General features: G+C 47.8%; 1 protein-coding gene across 2 annotated transcripts in view; it reads left to right on the top strand.

The window, feature by feature from the left end:
- snx29 (sorting nexin 29) overlaps window positions 1–23644 on the top strand; it is a 71982-nt gene that overhangs the window by 11770 nt on the left and 36568 nt on the right. For both annotated transcript variants that reach the window (XR_013130075.1, XM_077000332.1), the window contains exons 12-14: window positions 3140–3203; window positions 3347–3475; window positions 8212–8297. Coding sequence is in view for 1 of the 2 variants with exons in the window: in XM_077000332.1 (XP_076856447.1) it covers window positions 3140–3203; window positions 3347–3475; window positions 8212–8297 (279 nt within the window). In the remaining variant the exon portion in view is untranslated. The remainder of the gene's footprint in view (window positions 1–3139; window positions 3204–3346; window positions 3476–8211; window positions 8298–23644) is intronic.

Below are 23644 nucleotides of genomic sequence, written 5' to 3'. Positions count from 1 at the left end.
CCACAAGTTTTCGGCTTGCGAGCTACTTATAAGATGACCAAGTCAGAAAGATCTACCGGGGTGGCGGCGAACGTAATTTGTTGAGGGGGGGGGGGGGGGAGCGAACATTATTTGTTGAGCGGGGGGGTGGCGAACGTAATTTGTTGAGTGGATTGCAGATTGGCTACCGTGAATGTCAATCCAAATACAACCGTCACTGCAGATGTGCGATTCATCTACTACTATTTTATGTGACGAGATCTATGCACGTTCCTTCGCGATCGACCGACACTTCCTTCACGTAATGAGCACCCCTGTTTTATGCCATCTGCGTTCAGCCTTCCTGCAGTAGCGTTTCTCCCTGGTGTTCTCTGTTTACCTGAAATAGTTTTAGCTTTGAGTGGAGCAATTTCATCCATAACACTAACAATTTTTGAGTTGAAATTGTTCAACAAATAATCAACAGATCCTGATGATTCATATGGTGCCGTGCTCATTTTGCTTGTGCTGTTCTGTCATTGATAAACCTCTTCTTAGAATTGACATTCCGGGTTTTCTTTTCATAGACCACGCAGTAATGATCTTTTGAAATAACCATATCCAGAGTGTGACCATGACAGTGTGTACTCCCAACCACATGCTGAGAGAGCCCAAATGAGTCTAGAATAGCACAGAGCTCTTTGGTGTAACTTGTCAACATGTATATTAAAAGAAGGGTTCTGTGCTCTTGCCTTGACTTTACCATCAAGGGAAAAATACTTAGTAGTTGTTCAGAAGTCCTCTAGATGGATCCACAGATAGTTTAGGCAGCTATGGCAGAGAGAGTTCTTTAACTGGGTTTGATCCTCCAAGATGCCACTCCCACATGGCCACAGGCTCACGCGTGTTCAGTCGCCCATGCTGTTTTGGCTGTGTACGGTGACATGGTTCCTATCTGTGAACGCACGGAGATGCTTTAACCAGGACAGAATCAGAAAGTAATATTTCTTTAAACATAAAAAGGAGCTCTTGGTCTCCTTCCTGTTGCTATTTCCCGTAGCGTCTAGTGCAGAGACCGTTCTCCAGAAGAGGGCACTGTTGGCTCAGTGGCAGACGTGGCTCAGCTCAAGCGTCCTGTGGTGTGTAGAGACGCCACGCTGAGACAGAGCTCGCGGCAGCACAGCCCATTCCTTTGGCTTTCAGATAGAAAGATGGTAGATGGGAAAAGTGTGCGTGCCATACTGGAGCGTGACACAGCTCTGAAATGTATCTGTGCGCACAAAAGCAGAGAGGAAATGTAACACTTGACCTGATATTTCTGTGCTCCGTGGGCAGCGAATGTGGCGTATTATTAAAGAAAAGAAGGCGTGCCACCTTGAGAGTCACTATTTGAGTCCTGCTCATGTCCCGCTCTGTCCTGCCCTGTCCCACTCTGGACACAGTAGGAATTAAAATGTCATCTTTATGGATTTCCCCCCAAACAAAAAATTCTAGAATTACATAACAGCCCTCTATTTATTAATTTGGCAAGCTATTAATAAAACAAAGGGAATAAAATACCAAAATATCACCTTGAGGTTGTCTGCGGGTGTGTCAGTACATGTATCTTTGTGTGTGCATTCTGCCATTCCGATTACTCATAAATTTTGTGTGGGCACGTGAGTGTGTGTGTGTGTGTGTGTGTGTGTGTGTGCATGCGTGCACGCTTGTCCTGCGCGCGCGCGTGTGTGTGTGTGAGGTGTGGACTAGTCACCAGGGTGTGCTTCACCTCCAGATGGAGGCTCCGGGGAGGAGGCGGCCTCATCTGCCGGACTCCTCAGGCGGATCCTCCCCTTGTACCACCCACACACACACACACAAACACACACACATACACTTTTCTCTCTCTCTCTCTCTCTCTCTCTCTCTCTCTCTCTCTCTCTCAGACCTTGCCTGCAGAAGCTGTCATTTCACGTACACATAATCAAAATTAATTTAAAATGTGTTTCATTCTTTTGTTGTTGCACAATTTCTGAAACAAATTCTCACAATTTCTCTTTTCTTCTTTTTTTTGGTACAAAATCTGTTCAGTGAGTTCAGTTTGAACCATGCAGAGTTGGACTCAAATGGACACTATAAGAGTTAATTCGGTCTTATTGATTTTTGTTCTACATGGGTACAGTAAACAGCGGCTGTGTTGGAACCCTTCGGGCTTCTAGTGTGCGTTATGGTTTGGTTTTCCCAGGTAGAGAACAATCGATCGATATTGACTTCAGTGCTCACTGACAAGACCTTCACCTCCCTCAGAAATAATCCAGACATTTTAAGGGTTTCTCTTGCTGAGATCTTGCACGGTTTTCCAGCCCCCTGCGTGTGGAGGGGGGGCAGCCATTTTGATGTAGATAATTGCATCCACAGATCCTTCTGAGCTGGCTTTAATGACGCTAAGCTGGTGGGAGTGTTGGGTCTTTTTCTCCTGCAAATGGGAGAGGCAGGTTAGCGGTGGAGGTGTTGAAGCGCACCACCTCCTCCCTGTGGCGGGGCCGGTGCCTCTTGCGTGGACGTCCTCTGTGTGCCCTGCCCTGCTTCTGTACTTCCTCCCCGCCTGCACGCTGGATACAAATGTCTGTTTCTTCATTGTTGACTGTCATTCATTTGTATTATTGCGTTCTTGCATCATTACGGGGACCATGATTAGTTGGGCGTTACTTCCCACTGGTATTTTTAGTTTAGAGTTTTTTATTTTTATTTTTTTTGCTGCTAGAACTGTCACAATAGGCTCCTGGATAAAAGCACACTCTCAGAAGTCCTCCATCTCCCCTTCTTTGTATGGAGGTAGTTGGTTGTTTAACTGAAATCAGCAGTGTAAGTCTCGCTGCGTCGTTAGAAGTGTATTCCTCTTTGTTGTCACCTTCACTTAAAAGAAATTAGTGTCTGGCTGGTATTTTAAGCACCACAAAGTTCCCTTTATTAGTTCAGTGGTACTACATAAATGAAAATGTCAGCAGTCTGGAACAGTATTCATTAATGACAAAAGTACAGGTCTGCATGGGACCCTAAATCTCAGCAAGATATTGAATCTTATTATTATTGTTCTTTCAGAAGCAGATAGTTTCCATAATCCTATGTCGCTCCGTGACTCGTGCACGCTTGAGCTGCTTCTTATTTTGATGCCTTATTAAGATAGCTCTGTTCCCAACAGTCGAGCTACGGCAAGCCATTGTGGCCATGATGAACAGGAAAGATGAGCTCACGGAGCAGAACACGTGAGTCCCACCCCCACCTGCACTCACACTTTTGAACACACGTGACATCATTCTCACGCATTTGAGACAGATCCGCTGCTGGAGAGTCCTGTTGTTCTGTCCTCCCCCCCGTGTCCTGATCGCTGAACTGTGCGTCTCCGCAGGTCTCTGCGCAGTCTGTTGGACGGCGAGATGGAGCACTCGGCCGGCCTGCGGCTGGAGGTGGACAGCCTGAGGACCAAACTGGCCGAGCTGGAGGAGAGACACACCGTCCGAGTCCACGCCCTCGGGAGGTAGCCACTCTTCCTTCTCTGATCTCGCCGCTCACGTCCCCACGCTCGCCGCCCCACCTGCCCAGAATGCTCGGAAGATTCTAGAATTCTCTAAGACAAAATCGGCCAAATCAGAAAGTTACATTTTATTTCCTCCTTTGAAACTCTTGTCATGCAGTTTCGTGCTTCCTGCTCAAGCAGGGGTGATTTAGGCCACTCTTTTATTTTTGGCTTTTTCAGTCTCCGTCTTTGCTCCGGGAGGCAGTGGGAGCAGTGAAGTCAAAGTGTCTGACTCAAACATGATCTTCTCCTAGTCAATACACTCTAAAAATAAGGGAGAGGGCTGGCAGAGCTCAGCTTGTCGCTCGGTGAGAGATCTCGGTGAGAGATCCTTCGAGCTGTTGCCGCATTGATTCAGGCCAGCACGGTGGGTGGAGCTCAGGACGTGGGTCTCAGCGCCGGGCCAACACACATGCGCTCTCACGCAATCGCACCTCCTCAGCCAGCCTGGGCCCCGCCCACTCTGACGTGAGATGCCCAGGTGCAGGAAGGCGGCCAACGTGAAGAAGGCGGTCTGGGCGAAGACACGCAGATGGGCGGTCTTAACGCAGGTCTGCGGCTGTTCATGGCGTCGCTTGTGCACTATTATTAGAGAAACCCCGATCATCCTGCAGCTAAGTGGCACCTAATGGGGGGATGACGTGGCATACAGGCAGGCGAGGGGGCATGTAGAGTCTGATTGGCGTGGCACCTGCCCCATTACCTGCTCCGCCCTCTGACCTGCTCCATCACCTGCTCCGCCCCCTGACCTGCCCCATCACCTGCTCCGCCCCCTGACCTGCTCCATCACCTGCTCCGCCCCCTGACCTGCTCCATCACCTGCTCCGCCCCCTGACCTGCCCCATCACCTGCTCCGCCCTTCACCCGCCTCATGGAGCTGCCCATCATTCACTTCTCCCAGCATTTAGCTTGTGTTTGTTTTACATTAGATATCCACATGCAGTGTCTTTGGTGGTTCTCTGAGGACTGATGGGTGGTTCTCTGAGGACTGATGGGTGGTTCTCTGAGGACTGATGGGTGGTTCTCTGAGGGCAGATAGGTGGTTCTCTCAGGGCTGATGGGTGGTTCTCTGAGGGCAGATAGGTGGTTCTCTCAGGGCTGATGGGTGGTTCTCTCAGGGCTGATGGGTGGTTCTCTGGGGGCTGATGGGTGGTTCTCTGGGGGCTGATGGGTGGTTCTCTGGGGGCTGATGGGTGGTTCTCTGGGGGCTGATGGGTGGTTCTCTCAGGGCTGATGGGTGGTTCTCTGGGGGCTGATGGGTGGTTCTCTGGGGGCTGATGGGTGGTTCTCTGGGGGCTGATGGGTGGTTCTCTGAGGGCTGATGGGTGGTTCTCTGGGGGCTGATGGGTGGTTCTCTGAGGGCTGATGGGTGGTTCTCTGGGGGCTGATGGGTGGTTCTCTGAGGGCTGATGGGTGGTTCTCTGGGGGCTGATGGGTGGTTCTCTCAGGGCTGATGGGTGGTTCTCTGAGGGCTGATGGGTGGTTCTCTGAGGACTGATGGGTGGTTCTCTGGGGGCTGATGGGTGGTTCTCTGAGGGCTGATGGGTGGTTCTCTGAGGGCTGATGGGTGGTTCTCTGAGGGCTGATGGGTGGTTCTCTGAGGGCTGATGGGTGGTTCTCTCAGGGCTGATGGGTGGTTCTCTCAGGGCTGATGGGTGGTTCTCTCAGGGCTGATGGGTGGTTCTCTGAGGGCAGATGGGTGGTTCTCTGGGGGCTGATGGGTGGTTCTCTGAGGGCTGATGGGGGCTTCTGTTTGGTGTACGTGTGCCATGCCACTTTGGGCTCTAGTTTCATAGCTGTGCTGGGGTGTAAAAAGCCTCCTAACACCACATTTTACTAATTTCATAGGGTGCTCACACATCTATCGCCATTTGTTAATGTGGTGGACTGAAATAAATGTGCTTGTGACATGGTGGGTGGAGTGAGTGGAGGTGGCGCCAGGGGGTGAAATGCGGTAGTGTGGAACCATTCTGGCTTTAAACAGTGTTTGCCGCCTCCTCGGACCTGCTCCTATAGAAACCCAGGATATACAGCACTGTGTTCTCCTCTCTTCAAGCAGGCGTTCCCAGTTTCTCACAACACGATTTTGACCACAGGCATCACCTCACTAAACACACATCTCCTGATTACAAAGTAAATACAGCAGATTTAAATTATTTATATTGAGTATTGAACGTGAATCATAGAGTCAGTGTGCCATTCTGCATGGAAATTATATAATTTATATAATTCATCATATCACAATTTTGTAAATAGATATTTTATTCTCATCATTAGGAAGAACAGTAATAATGTTGTGAGTGCTTTGGTGTGGTGACTCGCCCTGAAAACGTCTGTTTCCTCATCTGCAAAGTTCCTGCACGGTCACAACAAAGCTGTGGATGTGCTGTGTCTCTGGTTTCTGATTGGCTTTTAGAAGCAACGAGAGGATTTAATCCGATTGGACGTTGTGCTGGCCCGCCAGCAAACATTACTTCTGCCATGCCCACAAGTGCCTGCACCGGTAGCTCACTAACATTAACGCTGCCCCTCCTGCATGCCTGATCCTGCATAATATTCAGCACTTGACATTTTCTCCGTTTGCAGGTTCAGGGGTAGCGAGAGCACCAGAGGTGCTGATGTTGCCAGATTGCGCCTGTCGTGCCTAGTCATTCTGTACACATCCCCCTCTTTAACGCACGTGTGCCCTCCGTCACGCTGTCTCACGTGGGTCTCCAGGCTGTTCACCTTTGTTGGTCTTTGTGTCGGGCGACTGCTTGTCCATGGCTGTCTCTCCTCCAGCTGCACGACAGTGTCCCTGTTGTTCTGGTCCCTTTCTGTGATCCAATTTCACTAATGGTGTTGGGGAATCCATTTAGACTGGGGTTTGGGGGTGGGGCTGGGGGTAAGTTGGGGAGAGGCACGCTGGTCCTCCCCGCCCCCTTGAACCTCATGGAGCGCCCTCACGACCCGTATCTGCAGGCATGGGTCTGCCTCTGCTACCCCAGAGGCAACCGGGACCGGCGGCACTCCTGGGAAAGCATGACGGTTGTCTCCAGGAAGAACACGCCATCACCGCGTCGCGTCGTTGAGCGAGAGACTGCAGTTCTGATGGTTGAAGGCTTAAAGGGAAAACGCAGGGCTGAACTTCATATGGCCACGCCCGATGTCATCATATATGTTTGCAATGGTTGCAAAATTTTGTGAACGTACTGTGAAAACCCAGACAGAACTTCCTTACTGTGAGGTACCTCTAATACCCAGAATGCTTTGGGAATTCGTGGCGCTGTGACACAGATGTGTGTGTGCAGGCTCCACAGAGATCCCAGGGAGAGGCTGGCGCATCATGGCTGGAGCCATTCCTTTCTTATCCCTTTTTTATGGTAGATGTGGGTCCAGTGTTGTTGTGGAAACGAGAATCGCTGTGTCTGCTGGAGAATTGTGCTTTTGTCTGTGCCAAACCCAAAGTGCAAGAAAATGTAAAAAATCACATTTTCATTTCCTGCAGATATTAGCTCTGCTAGCATTAATAATTCTTCCAATTATGTGAGGACTAAACATATCCCATGGACACAGAGCAGTGCAGGAAAAAATATTTCTGTCAGAATTTTCCTTTGAATGAAAGATCAGTCCCAATTATTCAAGTGCTTTTCATCCCCCAGGCTACTGAATACTGGTATGTTTGTAGTATAGATCATGGAGGTATAGACCTCCTAATTACTGCAGTCGGCCGTGTGGGGGCACGACATGTGTATACGTGTAAGCCATGATCTACAGCGGCTGCCCAAGCTGGGCTCATTAGATAAACGTGTTCTCCCTTATTGCCGTGCTCTTCACCAGCCCCCACCATCGCCGCCCTTCAGGGAGACACCAGCACTGCTGTCCTCGTGCAGCCATCATCATTTCTCCGGCGCGCGAGAATCCCGAGGCTGGAGACGGCGGGTGTGATCGATGCTGCTCACCTGGGCGTCGACGAGATGCCCACAGAGGAGTCGCCGCTCGTTAGCTTTAATTAAATCACTGCGGAATTGCGCCGAGCTCTCCGCCTCCCGTTAACGACGCGGGTGCCCTGTGCGCACTCAGGATTCCGCCCAAATCGCTCTGGCAGGCCGCCCAAGTCCGCAAAGCGTCGGGTGATCAGGGGACGACGGCAGTGGCGTGTAAGAATAGGGAAGGTTGCTTTTCACAGTCTCGAGCTGGATTGATTCTGATTGATTTTTCCTGAACCGGCGGTAATCAGTGCAGCTTATTGCAAGAACACATGTCCCGCGGCTCGGGAAATAGCCTTCCAAAAGTTACTCACAGCACCTGAAAATCAGCTCATTATTAGCCCAGGCCGCACACTGCATCGGCTCGGATTGTGCAGTCATTCTTTTAGACGTGGGAGTTCTGGTGTGTCACAGATCTGCGTAACTTTAAAGTGCTTTAAAGGTGGGGTTTATTTATTTTTTTTGAAAATTGAAATTTCATTTACATCTGTCTGTGTTTTGAAACTTGTGTGTTCCAGTAAAAATACTAGCCATCCGAAGCAAGTTTATGATTGCGATTTCAATAATAAAACGATCCAAGCCAACTAGGTGTCCGGGTTCATATGCTCTCATGCCTGCCTTCACTGGAAGCTCGAAAAGACGCGCAAATTGTTGAAGCAGCAGACGCACCAGCCCACGGGACCTGTGGGCGTCCCAGGCTCTGACACGCCCCCTCTCTCCTTCCTGCAGGGAAAACGAGGTCCTGAAGGTCCAGCTGAAGAAGTACGTGGGTGCCGTCCAGATGCTGAAGAGGGAAGGAAGCCAAAGCGTGGACCGTGAGTCCTGCCCTTCACGCTCACGCACACATCACATGTTTGCACACCAGACTTAAAATGGCCGACATCTCAAACCGCTGCAGAGCTGCACGTTGTGTCTTTCCCCATCGCAAAGTGAGAGGCAGAAATGCCTTTTTCATTAGCCTGGTTTCTGAGGATGCTGGCTTTTTAGCGTGGCCTTAGGGGCTTTTAATAAAAGTTTAGAGGATGAAAATCCTGTGAGGTGTTGGGGATGAATCCAACCCAAATAAGCCTAATGTGGTAGATTTTGGGGGAAAAATAATCGCTAATTGCATTTTGGGAGGAGAAGGTAGTTATCAGTGTCACCTGAGAAGGGAATATCCTCAGAGACTCTGACCGCTCTGGGGGTCTTGATAGGTGGGACACACTAGAGTAATTGTATAATAAAACTACTGTTTGTGAAAATGGAGCTTAGAGGGCTTTATTATTTCTGTGCCCATGTATAACTTAACACTGTTTAAAGTATTTTAAAATGGACGTGATTATTTTACTGAAATTTGTGCTGTAGGGGGCTTCATTTCTCTTTCAGACAGTAGCAAGTGGGCTTTGTGCTCTGCTGTCGCATGGAAAGTCTATATCGCACAGTTTTATTGTTCCCTCGGAAATAGATGAACTTACAATTATGTGCATGTCATTCACTAACAGATTGTTTCCAAGGGGGCGGTCGATCATAAACGTGACTGTAAGAGAAGGTGCTTACGGGCGTACAATCCAAACAAACATGACGCTGAAGGCAGCCTTTTGGTGGTGGGACTTCACATGCTGAAGGTCTTGAGGGAGCTTTAGGGTTTGTAGTGCCTCAGTAGATCTGCGTAATTGGATGTCATGTGCAGTGCCAGAAAATGGCCACAAACCTTTTGTAATCAGCCACTACGTTCCTCTAATGTTCTAGAGGAACTGCCTCTTCTGTGCAGCGCCACTCTGAGGGTGTGTGTGTGTGTGTGTGTGTGTGTGTGTGTGTGTGTGTGTGTGTGTGTGTGTGTGTGTGTGTTTGTGTCCGTGTTTAAAGCCCTCCCCTTCCCTCGTGACACTCGAGACGTCGCCACACTAATGGTGTGCCCTGCTGTAGCCCCACCTTGATGTTGAGTCACACCTGAAAGGGTGATGGGGAAACTTCAGCTTGATGGACAGGTGCCCAGAACGAGCCTTTTCCCATCATGCCCTGTCGGAGTGCTTGCGCTTGCTTGTATATTTATATTCCCATTTCTGGGCTCCTGCTACGAATTCAAGAAGGCACGTGAGCTGCCGCCTCAGCTGAGATTTGACCCGACGCGCTCAAAGTGGAACCGTCACCCGTACCGACCATCACCCGTACCGACGCGTCGTGATGTTTATTTAGATCACGTCTGCCACCCTTTAAATGCTTCGCTGCAGAGTTGCCAGATAAAAGATGGTATAGAAGCACTTATCAAATTTCCCTTTATTAAAAAGAGCAAAACGCAAGGGCAAGTGGTGGAACAGCCCTCGTCCTCCGTGGAGTTATCGGATTATCTTATTATCTGGGTCATAAGAGGACTGGCATGTAACCCTAGAGAAACTATTCCCAGCCTCAGACGTAAGAGCAGTAGTGTGTAGTGACTAAGGATCTCCAGTATGAACCATAGTATGTGGCTGTTGTCCAGTGTGGTTACTGCTGTGTATCTAGTAGTGTCACGATAGACACCCTCTCTGCAAATATCCTCTAATCAGAAGAGGGTGCTTTTTTTTTTTTTTTTTTTTAAACTAGATTTACGCATTTCCAATAAAAAAATCGATTTTTTACATTTATTTGTGAGCTCTGTGCATCCGTGCATGATGAATCTCGCATCCCAGAAAGGATTACGACACAAGGTACGACTGAATAAACACACACTATGCGCTCGTGTGCTGCTGTCAGCTACGCTTAATGAATCAATGAGCACCATTATTCACCCGCCTAGCTGGAAGAGCGTTAATAATTCCATCTTTCATATTCATTACACGGCCGTTCATTTTCCCGCCCTCCACGTCGCCCCCTGCTGACTGAGGCCGGTTTGTTCCGGCCCCTCTGTACTGTCTTAAAAGGTGCAGATGAGTGCTTGCAGGTTATTGTGTTTACTTTGACTTACGCGTCCAGATAGACACCCCCCCCCGGTGAGTGCGGGGGAGGCTGCTCTTAATTTAACAGAAGGGGGGGGTGTGGAGGAGAGGAAGTGAGAGTGCAGGCCTGCGGGTCCAGGTGGCCCACCGTCCAGGGGACCACGTCCCCATCACCTCTTAATGAACAGTGTTAATGAACATTTTAATCATCACCTGCAGGTTAAACAGGGATCTGCACGCTCTCCCCCGCCGAGCCTCCGGTGCTGCCGGCTCCGTCTCTGCCTCCGCGCCCCGCGGGAGGAGCACCTGGCCGGGCCCGTCCGTCCCGCACCGCCTGCGCTTCTTTGTCGCGTGTGCCATCGGTCTTTCGACACCTCTGTGGGTGCAGGCCCATGGCATAACGGTCCCTCCGTTGAGACCTAGCACTCGGTGGATATCGGACGCGGTGTTTGTGATTCAGGCTCTGTTCTGCCTTCCTGTAGGAGGGGGAGGGGGAAGAGGTGAGCGTGTCCGCCCCGGATGATTTAGAGCATGCCTCACTGATCTGCCGGAGAAGACTCAAGTTCAGGTTTTAAATCCAGGATGATGAACAGGGAGGTTCTTGTTTTTGTTTGTTAACTATGTTTGTCTAACAAACAAAAACACCCCCCCGAACGTCACCTCCTCCGTCTAACTCTGAGAGGAGGTTCAGACTCGTTGTGAGGGAGCTGTGTCAGCAACTTTGGAGCAGCAGCTGACTGTCCGACACGCCTGCTCCTTCTGTGCCGTCGCTCAGGTGAAGGACGAACTTCAGAGGCCCGCTGCCCACTGGCTCTCTCTAATGAGGCGGGCTGATGAGGCCACCTACACCGCCCACACACACCACCTACACCCCATCCACACACCGCCCACACACACCACTAACACCCACACACACCACCCACACACACCACTAACACACTCACCACCTCCACCCACCCACACCCTGCCCCCACACACCACTAACACCCACACACACCACCTCCACCCACCCACACCCTGCCCACAAACACCACTAACACCCACACACACCACCCACACCCTGCCAACACACACCACCTACACCCACCCACACACTGCCAACACACACCACCTACACCCACCCACACACTGCCCACACACACCACCTACACCCGCCCCCACACACCACTAACACCCACACACACCACCTACACCCACCCACACCCTGCCAACACACACCACCTACACCCACCTACACCTTACATCATACTGGTGGGCACAAGGACAATATCCAGTGTTCGGTATCGGGAAACTGGACGGTTCGTGGCCAGTGTGGTTGTAGTGGGATGGACCCTTCAGTTCATATCCTTTTGAGAGTTAACAGTTTATGTGGCTGTGTTAATAAGCTTCTTAATTTACTGTGTGAAAAGTATACTGTGCTGTTTAATAAACAACTTAATATAGACCTTTCAAGCACTTTTATGACTTGCTGTAATCTGGATGCATTCTACAGAAGGCTTCGCCGCACTGACTGACTGATAACGCCTCTTGTCATGGCTTTCTAAGGGCTTCAGTGCTTCCTAGAGGCCCTGTCGTACCTTGCCTTCAAGCTGAAGATTAAATTCGATTATGTTTTGCAGCAGTGGGCATCAGCATTTTGCTTCTGAGATGGGGGTCTGTAGCTAAAAATGGAAGATTAGACGTCTGCTTTGGTCGCTCTTTCGTGTGGCGGACCACTAATTGGAGGCACTCCTTGCTCTCTCCTGACTGATGAAACTCTGATCTAAGAGCTAGAACTGGCTTCTCATCTCAACAGCCTTTTAAGGCCTCCTGATCCCAGAAGCTCTTTTGTTGTATGCTGCATGATAATATAATTAGGTTTTGGTGGTGGTTTGATGTTTAAATAGGTCCTATGTTCTGTTTAAGAGCTTGGGTGAAGGTTTAATTAAGAGCTTTTCATTAGGTCTTTTTCATTAAGGGTTTCCATTAGTGTCAGGAAGCATTTGTTGCTGACTGTGTGTCTCTGAGCAGATGTCTTGTGAGATGTTTGTGATTCATGAAGTCATATGACATACAATGTGTGTAAAATAATGCAAATACAGCTCAAGGCAAGGAAAATTGCCTAGATGGATCTTTACTAATTTAAACAGATTAAAATTCATTTTGACTGAACATCTAGCTTGCCTGCTTGGCTTTGTTCCAGTGCTTGATAAGGTAGAAAGAAAACCTGGATTAGAGAAAATTTTCCATCAAAGTGGAATATCCTGTCTCCTTATTTAGAAAGATTCAGATAATTCTCCTTCCTTGTTTGGTTCTAAATGAATCTTGAGGTGGTGTCGACTCTCATCTTTCATATAGCGCACAGAGAAGATGAAAATAAAAGTTTGGAAGATGCTTCCTATGTAGATAAGTTTTTTTTTTTTTACTAAAGAACACCCCCACCCCCCACCCCTAAAGTTAAGATGATGGTAAAAGTAACATTCTCTTCACTTTGTAATCACTCACATAGCACACATTGGTCATTAAATAGAAAACTGGTGCACAGTGTCCAGCAACCACACCTTCTCATCTCATTTTATTTAATTTTTCCCCCTCAAATGATGACATTTGGATGGAGGCAAAGCATTAGTATTTTCAGTATGAATAAAGATTAACAATTTGGCTTCTGAGACAGAATCCTTTGATTTCTGGAAGTGCCTTCCTAATCAGCTCCTGGACATTGTGGCCAGATTCTGTACTCGCTGGCTTTCAGGAACGTTTATTCAAATCCAGCTGAAACTTATAGCTGAGATGAATTTGTACTGAATATGAAAGTAGTTTCATAACAGCTTTTCTGCACTAACCACACACACAGCATCTTTGACGTGCTTCACGTGTGCTTTGGGACTGACATCTGGACCTCTGAGCCCAGAGGTAAACTCAGCTAGACACTCTCTCTCTCTGCTTTCTCTGTCTGTCTCTCTCTCTCTCTCTCTCTCTCTCTCTCTCTCTCCTGAGACTTTTGACAGAATGGAAGAGCAGGGCAGATGGTGGATAGTTAGCCAAGTGTTTGTCAAATTAGAAATGACTTGTTCTTTCTTGTCAGACAGAAGAGCGTTTGAATTATTTTGTGCTCTTCTTTGTGTTTGTCAGTTTAGCATGCAGCATAAATTTAGCCAAACTGGTGAAGTGTTGGAGCAGCTGTCTGCACCAGCTGAGCTCTCCTCTTAAACATCTCTGGCCGCAGCTCCCTATTCCAGCACAGAAGAAAAGGCATCGTTAGAACCTCCGGGCCATTTCGAGCGCCCGGCCTGCTTCTACATATTGCGGTTTTCTTAATATGCGATTTCTTCCATGCCTGCCCATCCCCCGCTTTCTTATTGTTGTTTTTCAGGAGAACACCACTTTACGAGGAGCCAGAAAATGTGACTCAAAAATTGCCCTCCATTTACTGCGGAGTGGAGGCTGTTTATTGAGTTCCCTGATTATTTGTCTGCGGCTTTGTCTTTTTTCTTTGATATGATGGTTATTTGAGACGCCTGAAACCTGTGAGAGAATGTTATGTTAATGGTCACTGCTATCAGAAATGCATAAGACATACGAGTTTGGAGGAACATCAGCAGAAGTCCCCATCACAATACATAAGGTTATTAATGCTTTGTGAGAAGTGCCTTAATATCTAATGGCATTTAATCTAAATTGTAATCAGGTTCCTGCTAGATTAAATTAGGTATGCATGTTGGAGCTTATTTATGTGTGTTTTCATGCATGTCTGAGGAAGAGATATACCTAATTTGCAGCAACACAACATCCTCTCCTCAACCTTGAGGAGGCTCTCCGTACAGTGCACGTGTAAATAACAACGGAAGTCTTCAGCAACAGTTTGACTTCCGATGGATGAAGATGAAACATATTTAGCCGCTGTTTGGCACACGGCAGTCTAAAGCCAGGCTACACTAACAACCCAATGGACTTCTTACAAAGAGAGGCAGCAATTTGTACATGAAAAGGCCAGCAATACAATGCAATATTACTATTAACTAGAAAGATGTGTATGCATAAATGCTTCCCTTAGGCTACATACCCACACATACAGACATATCTACAGACATTTTTTTAGACTCCTCTTAAATGGCTTCAACGTAATGCCTACTTTAATTGTTTGGTTATTATTAGGAAGGATACACTGTGTAATGACTTGCAGTTGATGGCGTGTGTCAGAGTGAAAGCCACGTGATTGAGAGAATTATCCGTAGGCCGGCGACACGGGGTTGTGGCAAGGCATGTACTTAGGGAAGGATACAGGACCACATCCCCAGCCTTGACGGAGCCAAGGAGAGCAACCGCATTCATCATTAAGATGGAAGACCAAAGCTTTTCCTAGATATGACTGCCTGGCCATCAGGGATGAAGGCCTTGGTCAGACAGGTAACCAAGAATCCAATATGAAGGAGATCCAGGGTTCCTTTATGGAGATGGGAGAAACTTATATGAGGACAACCATCATTTCAACGCTCCACCAATCAGGCCTCTATGCTAGGTTGGCAAGGCAGAAGCCTTTCTTCACTAAAACGCTTGTTGGAACTATTTTGGTTCATAAAAAAAGCACCTCAACTCTCAGACCCAGCGAAACAAGATCCTCAGTTCTGATGAAATAAACCTTGGACTATTTGGCCACAGTTCCCAGTGGTGTGTTTGAAGGAATCCAGGCCCTGAGAATCACCTCATTAATACGGTCCTTACAGTCTAACACTGGTGTGGCAGTATCATGCTGTGGGGATGTTTTTCTGCGACAGGGAGAATAGTCAGGATAGAAAGAAAGATGGATGTAAAAAAATATAGAGAGAGCAATCCTGGCTGAGAGCCTTCTCCAGAGTACCCAACATCTCAGGCAGGGGCGCAGTTTCACATTTCACCATGACGAGCCGAATCATACTGCCAGAGAAATACTGCGAAAGTCCTATGGTGGCCTATGGGGCCAAGCCCACCTGAACATTGAATGGTTCTGCTAAGAAGAGTGGGAGAAACCTCCAATTGAAAGCTATGCCATACTTGTGTATGATCATTCCCAAGGAGACTTGAGGCCATCCCTGTTGCAAAAGGTGTTTTAACCAAGTACAAAGTGAAGGGTATGAATACTTATGCCAAAGGAAAGTAGTTTTTTAATACATTTTTAGAATATTCCAATCGAGTTTGCTTTTTAGTTTTTGAGTACTGTATATACATTGATGAGGGGAAAAAAAGGAGTCTGAAACCATATTAAGAATCTGACTTCCCCCATGCGCTGTTAAGATGCATACAGGCATATGCACTTGCAAACAAATGTATGTCATTTTCATCATCACCAATGTAGACATATTTCAGCCTTAATACTTGGACTAAAACAACAAAAACAACAACCACTTTCTGAGACTTTTTCCATGTCTCTGATGTTTCTCTTATAGCAACTTGAATTTTGACACCAACCCACATTTTCACCTAAAACCTTCATGAGCACCTTTGATTGTTTCTGTTTGGTATGAAATGTAAATTGTTTCATTGTCAGTGCTATATAAGGGAAGAGGGGTTGTATATAGATTTTTATATACTGGGATTTGGGAGTGAGAGCACTTGGTCTGTTGTCATCTGTGAAATCCCAGATGGGAATCCTGTGTAGGTAAAAAGCTTCACTGCATTTAAACAGTGGTTGCAGACGCTGACTGTGGATTGTTTGGACTGGCATGATGTCATTCATATCTTCACGCCGACGGTGGCTGGTCGCCTAAGACTCAAACCAGCCGGGTGTGGAGTTGCAGCCCTGCAGTTCATTTATAGGTCATTTGGAGATCATGGCTGTGGCACACAATGTGGAGCAAATGTCTTGGGTCACCCAGGAACATTATTGGATTGGCAGTGGCAGTGATACTGTTGTTTATCTGCTCACCTCACCTCCATTCATAGTGAGTTGCATTGGTAACTGTTCATATATCCACTATAAAATGCTCCTCACTACCATCAGAGCCTTTCATTGGTTGGTTTTGGGGGCTCCTCCAGTTCCTACAACCTCCCTCATTCTCTCATATCCTTACTCCCTACAACCTCCTTTATTTCTCTCAGATCCTTAATTTCTACATTCTCTCATAACAGCTGCTTACAGTCCCATACACTGAACTCTTCTGTGTTTGTTCAAATCTCACCTCCACCTCACTGTGGAATTCTCAACTTAAAAATGCATGTGTAGCTACGGCTTCATGCTAGAAAGAAGAATGATCTCAGTCAGCGCTGCATAATGAGGTGTACTGGTTTTAAACAGGAGGGGGGAAGATTACTTGTATAGGATTGGTACTAATCATTGGCCAATTCCCCCAGTGCATGTATTGAAATCTGTACTGCACGAGAAAATCGAGATTGGTGAAACCTATAAAGGAAGACAGACGTCAGAATAACACTCATCAGTTTCAGATTAGCTTTTGCTGTTAGCGACAAGCTCCTTGGACGGATCTCATCACGCGACTACATTTCCTTTTCATGTGGGAGGGAAAATGAGCAGATCTGCACTTACAGCTTATTGTACTACAGATAGGCGGCAGTGTGTCTGCAGGGAAGGAAGAATTTGCTGTTAAATTGCTCAGAAAGACATGCCTCTCAGGGCCTACTTTGTGTGATAACCTTGGAGTCTGCTTGAAGGCCAGCTTATTTGTAATGACAAAGTTGGAAAATCACCCTGTAAAGTGGTATGGGAAATTGCCAACATGCTTTTTGTTTGATTTTTGTGTGTGTGTGTATATATATATAACCACAATAGTTCTAGCATTCTTCTAGCAGGATAGGGGCCAGGTCACTACATGATGCTGGTGGAGGAAAACGTTTCCTGACTCGCTCCTCCAAAACACCCCAAAGTGGCTCAATAATATTTAGATCTGGAGACTCTGCAGGCCATGGGAGATGTTCAACTTCACTTTCATTTTCATCAAACCAGTCTGTCACCAGTCTTGCTGTGTGTATTGGTGCATTGTCCTCCTGATACACGGCACCATGAAACTAAATATATGGAAAACATGTTTACCTGATTTTATGCTGTCCCCTGGGCTCACGTGTCTAACTTATGTATAAGGAAGCTCCAATCGTGCATGAATGGACAAGTGTATCTAATAAAGTGGCCATTCAGTGTAAATATACACGCCGTCTCCAGGTGCTCTACTGCTACCACCTCTCTCAAAGCTTCTCTATGAAGCTTTTTTTGCCTTTTGCCTTCCTCATTTTTTTTCTGCAGCCAAACAGGAAATCACTGCCCTTATTTGGTAGACTGCTTGTATTGATTTGATTGGCTCTTGTCCCTATATCGCAACCTTTCCAAGGATGTGGATCAGCGACCATAATCATTCTTATATAACTGTTTAAGTGAATTTAATTGCAGTTCCAAAAGATGATACAGACCATCTAGCCGATTTCCGATTAAGAATGCTTTAACCACGTTTGGCACTCGGCGTATGTTCTTTTTGGGTCTGAAGTACAACTCTTGCTGCAAATGACCAAGATGTGCAAGATCATATTGAATGGAAGTAAATGTGAAATTTGGACATGCATTACTTCTACACTACAACTGCAGGATAGATGTTGTACAGTTTTTGTGATTAAGCTACTGTTGTAATGCATGTTAACGCACATGTGCTCTAAGACATCAACAGTGGGAGAACGAGGTTCATGCAAGATGCTGCTGTTAAATGACCGGCCAGTAATTTCAGTCACTTCCAGTGAAGCCACAGAACAGTGTATTTTTGTCCCAGCTCTGGACAGTGTATTACGGGCTAATTTTAGGAAATGACGTGCTCAGTGTAAAGAGTCCCTCTTCGCTTCGCTCTGGCCCGGTGGATCGTCCTGTAGCTGCGCCCTGGAGTTTTGTGGCATGTGTTGAACCTGAATGCATTGAAGGGGCATTGGAGCCTCATTTGCATGTGATTACCTGGAGCTGGGCTGCCCAGAGGACCTCCAGTGGCCCTGCTAGTCGCAGCTCATCTGCAAAGCAGGGGAGTTTTAATGAGGGTCGTAGGTGCCGTGCTCATGGCCTCTCAGGGGACTCTTTGTCAGGCCTCTCTGGAGGAATGTGTTCAATTACCCTATTGATGGGCGCGAAAAGTGAGGGAAAGCTGCTATTCTGGCCCGCCTTGCTCTGCTCGCTCTCATAATAGAGCTGTGATAGCATCAGCCGTCACCCAGTCCCGCTGCCAGCCTAGATACAGCCTCTCTCCTCTTCCCTCCCCAGCCCCAAAATAGGAACCGGCTAAATTACACTTGGTAATGGAATGCAGAGACAGTGATCCCCCACTCGTCCCCAACCGCTTCTTTTTAATTCTCTATCAGCCAGAGAGCACATTTCATTTGAAATGAAATGAAAAGCATTTTTTTTCTTCTTATCAACTCTATGAGCAGATGAGGGGAGTGGTGAGGGGAGGAGAGGGGAGATTTGGGAGAGGGGAGAAGATCTGGGTGAGGGGAGGAGAGAAGATCTGGGTGAGGGGAGGAGAGGGGAGAAGATCTGGGTGAGGGGAGGAGAGGGGAGATTTGGGAGAGGGGAGAAGATCTGGGTGAGGGGAGAAGATCTGGGTGAGGGGAGGTGAGGGGAGATTTGGGAGAGGGGAGAAGATCTGGGTGAGGGGAGGAGAGGGGAGATTTGGGAGAGGGGAGAAGATCTGGGTGAGGGGAGAAGATCTGGGTGAGGGGAGGTGAGGGGAGATTTGGGAGAGGGGAGAAGATCTGGGTGAGGGGAGGAGAGGGGAGATCTGGGTGAGGGGAGAAGATCTGGGTGAGGGGAGAAGATCTGGGTGAGGGGAGGTGAGGGGAGATTTGGGAGAGGGGAGAAGATCTGGGTGAGGGGAGGAGAGGAGAGGGGAGATCTGGGTGAGGGGAGAAGATCTGGGTGAGGGGAGAAGATCTGGGTGAGGGGAGGTGAGGGGAGGAGAGGGGAGAAGATCTGCGTGAGAAGAGGGGAGATCTGAGTGAGGGGAGGCGAGGGGATTAGGGAGGGGATTAGGATCGGCTTGCGGGCGAGTGCCTCACTGACTCCTGACTTTTTGTTCTCGTTTTTTGTTCTCGCAGTGCTGTGTTGCTCACCAGATGGGGACATCAATAGTTAATGTGTGCGTGGTCTCCAACACTACTTCACCATACCCAGCCCAGCCTCGAATGGAAATTGGCCTCATCAGAACCCATAAACGAAAGGAACTCATAACATAACATAAATAGTCTGATCAAACACAAAAGTTCAGCTCCTTCCACTAGGGTTAGCTTTGAACTTGACATGTGACAGAAATCCTTTTTAATGCCTTCAAGAAAAGAAGGCAAAAATGACCTCTATTTGTAGATAGATGTAGAAAACCTTGTTACTGATTTGAGTTATTAATCATTTTTTACTCCATGCTGTCTTAGTTCAAGTCTTAGTGGAGCATTGCAGGATACTGCTTTCTGTATTTTACTACCATTACAGTTGAAGCAGGCTACAGGCTACAGTTGAAACCTGGATTCATGTTTACATGGGACTCCCCAAGAAGGTTGCCATCAGAACGGTGCCTTAGTTTGTCCATTACCTGGTGTCTCTCTGGGCAGGAAGAATTGCTTAGTTCCCATCTCCGGTCTTTCTGACCAGGTCATGTTCACAGAATCCAACATCTCCATCATCTTCAGAAGAAGGGCTGGCAGACTACCTCCAGAGTAAGTGCATCCTTCTGCTGTCTCTCCGAGATCAGCTCGTATCATGAGTAATAATTCCGACATTCATGAGGCTGCGGACTGCCGTTGACTACCTTTGGAGATTTTCCAGTTGGGGGATAAAAAATAACACTTCCTCACTTCGCTTGTGCTGTATCTTCTTAAGCTGAGACATGATCTTAATCGAATCATTGTGCGAATGACTCCTCTACTCCCGTTTAAGAGTTGGGCCGTGACGGAACCTTTGCATTCGTTTCGGTAACGAACGGCGCTGCGTGGCTTTATAACTCTTGCCCGGTCACGGCCGGTCCCGAGTGGTCGTGCGGGTGGCGGGCCTCGATTCGTTTAAGTGCTGCGACGGGCTTTTCCTACGCGGGAGGACCGTCGAGGGTGGGGCAGGTTTACCCCACCCCTCATGTTGAAATAATTGATTTGACCCACTTTAACATTTGTCGTTAGTCATTGGCAGAGTTTATCTGCCGTCATGCATTTAATTATCGCAGGGAGGCGAATTAATCGCCTGTGCGCTCTAGTCTCTCTCCCGGGGAGGGACAGCTCCCTTTACCACTGTCAAGGCTATTAACACAATAACGAAAAAGCAATTAGATTGACTTTTTGGAAATGGCAGTCAATTATGGTGCCTGCAACGGGGTAGCTCAGCTCCTGATAAAGCAGCTTCCCTCTGATAACACCAGGCATCCCTCACCTCCAGCTCCTCAATGAGATCGCCGGCTGTTTTTATTAGACGGCGTGGAGCTTGGGGGGGGGGGGGGGGGGCGCGGCTGGGCACACACACGGCTGATGATCCCTGCCTTCCTGTTCTCCAAGGCCTCTTTCACCTTTGACGGAAATGCTGCATGTCACGGATCCCTAGCGTGGCCCCTGTTGTCTGCCCATTGGTCCCATGGTTGCTATATTATTCTCTGATAGCTGGGCAGGAAATGATGGTGCCTCTTCCAGCCATCATTACTGCAGAGGCATTGTGTGCCTGCCTCTCGCAAACGCTGGTACAGTTCGGAATATTTTATTATTTTTTTCTTTTTCAGATTAATAGGCCATGGCAATAGTGGTTCGCCATTTCCAATGACATTTTTAGGTCAAATAATAAATACTTGCTTTGATCATAATGGAAATAATGAGGAATTCTTTTCTCTCTCTCTTTCTCATAGTGTAAACACACAGTTATTTTAGACTGCAGTAAACAACCCCCTAACAAGCATCTGGAGAGAGAAGTGAAACAGTAAATGGCGAGGGTGATTTAATCTGCTTCTTCACAGCTGTCTTAACGTTTTAGAAGTCCACTCATACTGAGACTACACTCATGCTTCCAAAACCAAAAACCCAGAACAGAGTGGGAGATAGTATTTTTCAACAGCTTCATTTCATTTGACATGCAGTGTTATACAAGCACTGAGCTGTAGAAATAAAACCTTGCATGCTAAGTATTGAGCAGGGCATGGCTGTGGCAAAATTTGAATAATGTTCAACATTTAAATACATATTCATAAAGCTTTTTGGAATCGGAATCCTCACCACCTGCTTTGGCAGTGATGGGCCAATCACAGATTTTCGTACTGAGAGTGTAAAATGTCTTCTTTATGGCTCATAAAATGCCTTTTTATGACTTGTGGTTGGCATGTCATATTTTTTCAGTGTGATACATCAGAGCTGCTGGTCTTCATTCCAATCATGACTTGCGCATTTGGGCTTTCTGTAAGAAATGTAAACCTCCTCTTGCCTGACGAACAGTACAGACAGCTTGTGAATAGCTTAAAAGTCCAGTTCCTCTCTGTGTGTACCTAATATAGAGAGTTGCAGCTCCTCTGGTATTTTTTTGTTTTCTGCTAATTGTCCACATCTCTGTGTTGTTTCCCCTCTCTGTCCCAGTAAGAGTGGGCTCTGTCGTACGAGTGGGCTCTGTCGTACTAGTGGGTTCTGTCGTACTAGTGGGTTCTATAGTAAGAGTGGGCTCTGTCGTACGAGTGGGCTCTGTCGTACTAGTGGGTTCTATAGTAAGAGTGGGCTCTGTCGTACGAGTGGGCTCTGTCGTACGAGTGGGCTCTATAGTAAGAGTGGGCTCTGTCGTACGAGTGGGTTCTATAGTAAGAGTGGCCTCTGTCGTACGAGTGGGTTCTATAGTAAGAGTGGGCTCTGTCGTACGAGTGGGCTCTGTCGTACGAGTGGGCTCTGTCGTACGAGTGGGCTCTGTCGTACGAGTGGGCTCTGTCGTACGAGTGGGTTCTATAGTAAGAGTGGGCTCTGTCGTACTAGTGGGTTCTATAGTAAGAGTGGGCTCTGTCGTATGAGTGGGTTCTATAGTAAGAGTGGGCTCTGTCGTACGAGTGGGCTCTATAGTAAGAGTGGGCTCTGTCGTACTAGTGGGTTCTATAGTAAGAGTGGGCTCTGTCGTACGAGTGGGCTCTGTCGTACTAGTGGGTTCTATAGTAAGCTCTAGGCTCAGTGCAAGCACTGGTCTCTCTGGTCCAAACTGCAGTCCTTTTGGCCGAACCTTGTGTTCCAGCGCATTAGGCACTGTGGCTGGGTCTGGTGCATCGACTCCAGAGCTACACTCCATCCGTCTCCCTTATCGCCTCAGCGTAGGCCCTGACGACGGCCTGTTATCAGTCTGCACTCGTTTATTGATCTCTATTTCAATTTCCCCATACAGGGATGTGATCACACAGAGGGCGCCCTGTCTCTGATTGGTGGAAGACCAAAGATAAAGGAGGTGTTTGCCTCATACTCAAAAAGAGGAGGAGGAGGAGGAGGAGGGGAATGGCCCCTCTGTGCTGGGCATTATGGGATATTATTGAATGTGTGAAGGGAACATTATGGGGCCGAAGAGAGTACAGACAATTTTGACGTGAGGGGAAAAAAGAAACAGAGCTGCGTGTTGGCCGAAAAGAGACTGAAATTCATGACTGCGGAAGTCCCAGTCTCAAATGAAGCATTTTGTTTTGTATGTGTTTGTAACTCCAGCCGTTGTTCTGCCTGTATGGGTGCACCGTGCTGAATGACCTCAAATCTGCTCACGGGCAGGTCAGCGCTTACGTTTACTAAAAGCATGTGGGGGTCTGGGGAACTCGTCTCCGCTAAGGTCTGCCTCCTGTTTGGTATGCACTTCCACGTCTGGCTGTGAAATTGGCGCTGGCCGGTAATTTGAGGAGACGGACCCGCGACAGAACGATACGCCATCTTTATCTCGCAGGAGGCGGCTGCTGCCTGATGGGTAAAATGGAGGGCGATTACTTTCATCAACACAGTCATTAACTCTGCGGCATGTTTTGCTTTCTGCTTGAGTAGCACGGCAACAGACTGCGATTGTGCGTCTCCGTGTCGCCGGAGACAGCTGCGCTTGTCTTCCCGGGCCTGGAGTCGGAAGTTAGCGCGGGTAGTTAGCATCTCCTTTTGGAAGCATTTGCATCCGTTTGCTCAGACCTCCACCGGCGGACGTGCGTTCCTCTTAACGATAGAGTCGTCATGACCTTGCGCGTCTAGTCTGCAGAGTTGGGCTGATGAACAGAGCTCTATGTCAGCGTGGCACAGATGGCAGGAGTTCTTGTTAAGTTGCAGAAGGAGCATTTCCCTGCCAGTGCCCGGCGTTTAGGGCCCTTTTACCACACTTT

Source organism: Brachyhypopomus gauderio, chromosome 3, assembly GCF_052324685.1.
Source record: "Brachyhypopomus gauderio isolate BG-103 chromosome 3, BGAUD_0.2, whole genome shotgun sequence".
Classification (NCBI taxonomy): Eukaryota; Metazoa; Chordata; class Actinopteri; order Gymnotiformes; family Hypopomidae; genus Brachyhypopomus; species Brachyhypopomus gauderio.
The sequence above is the reverse complement of the archived record's forward strand: the minus strand, read 5'-3'. Positions and strand labels throughout refer to the sequence as shown.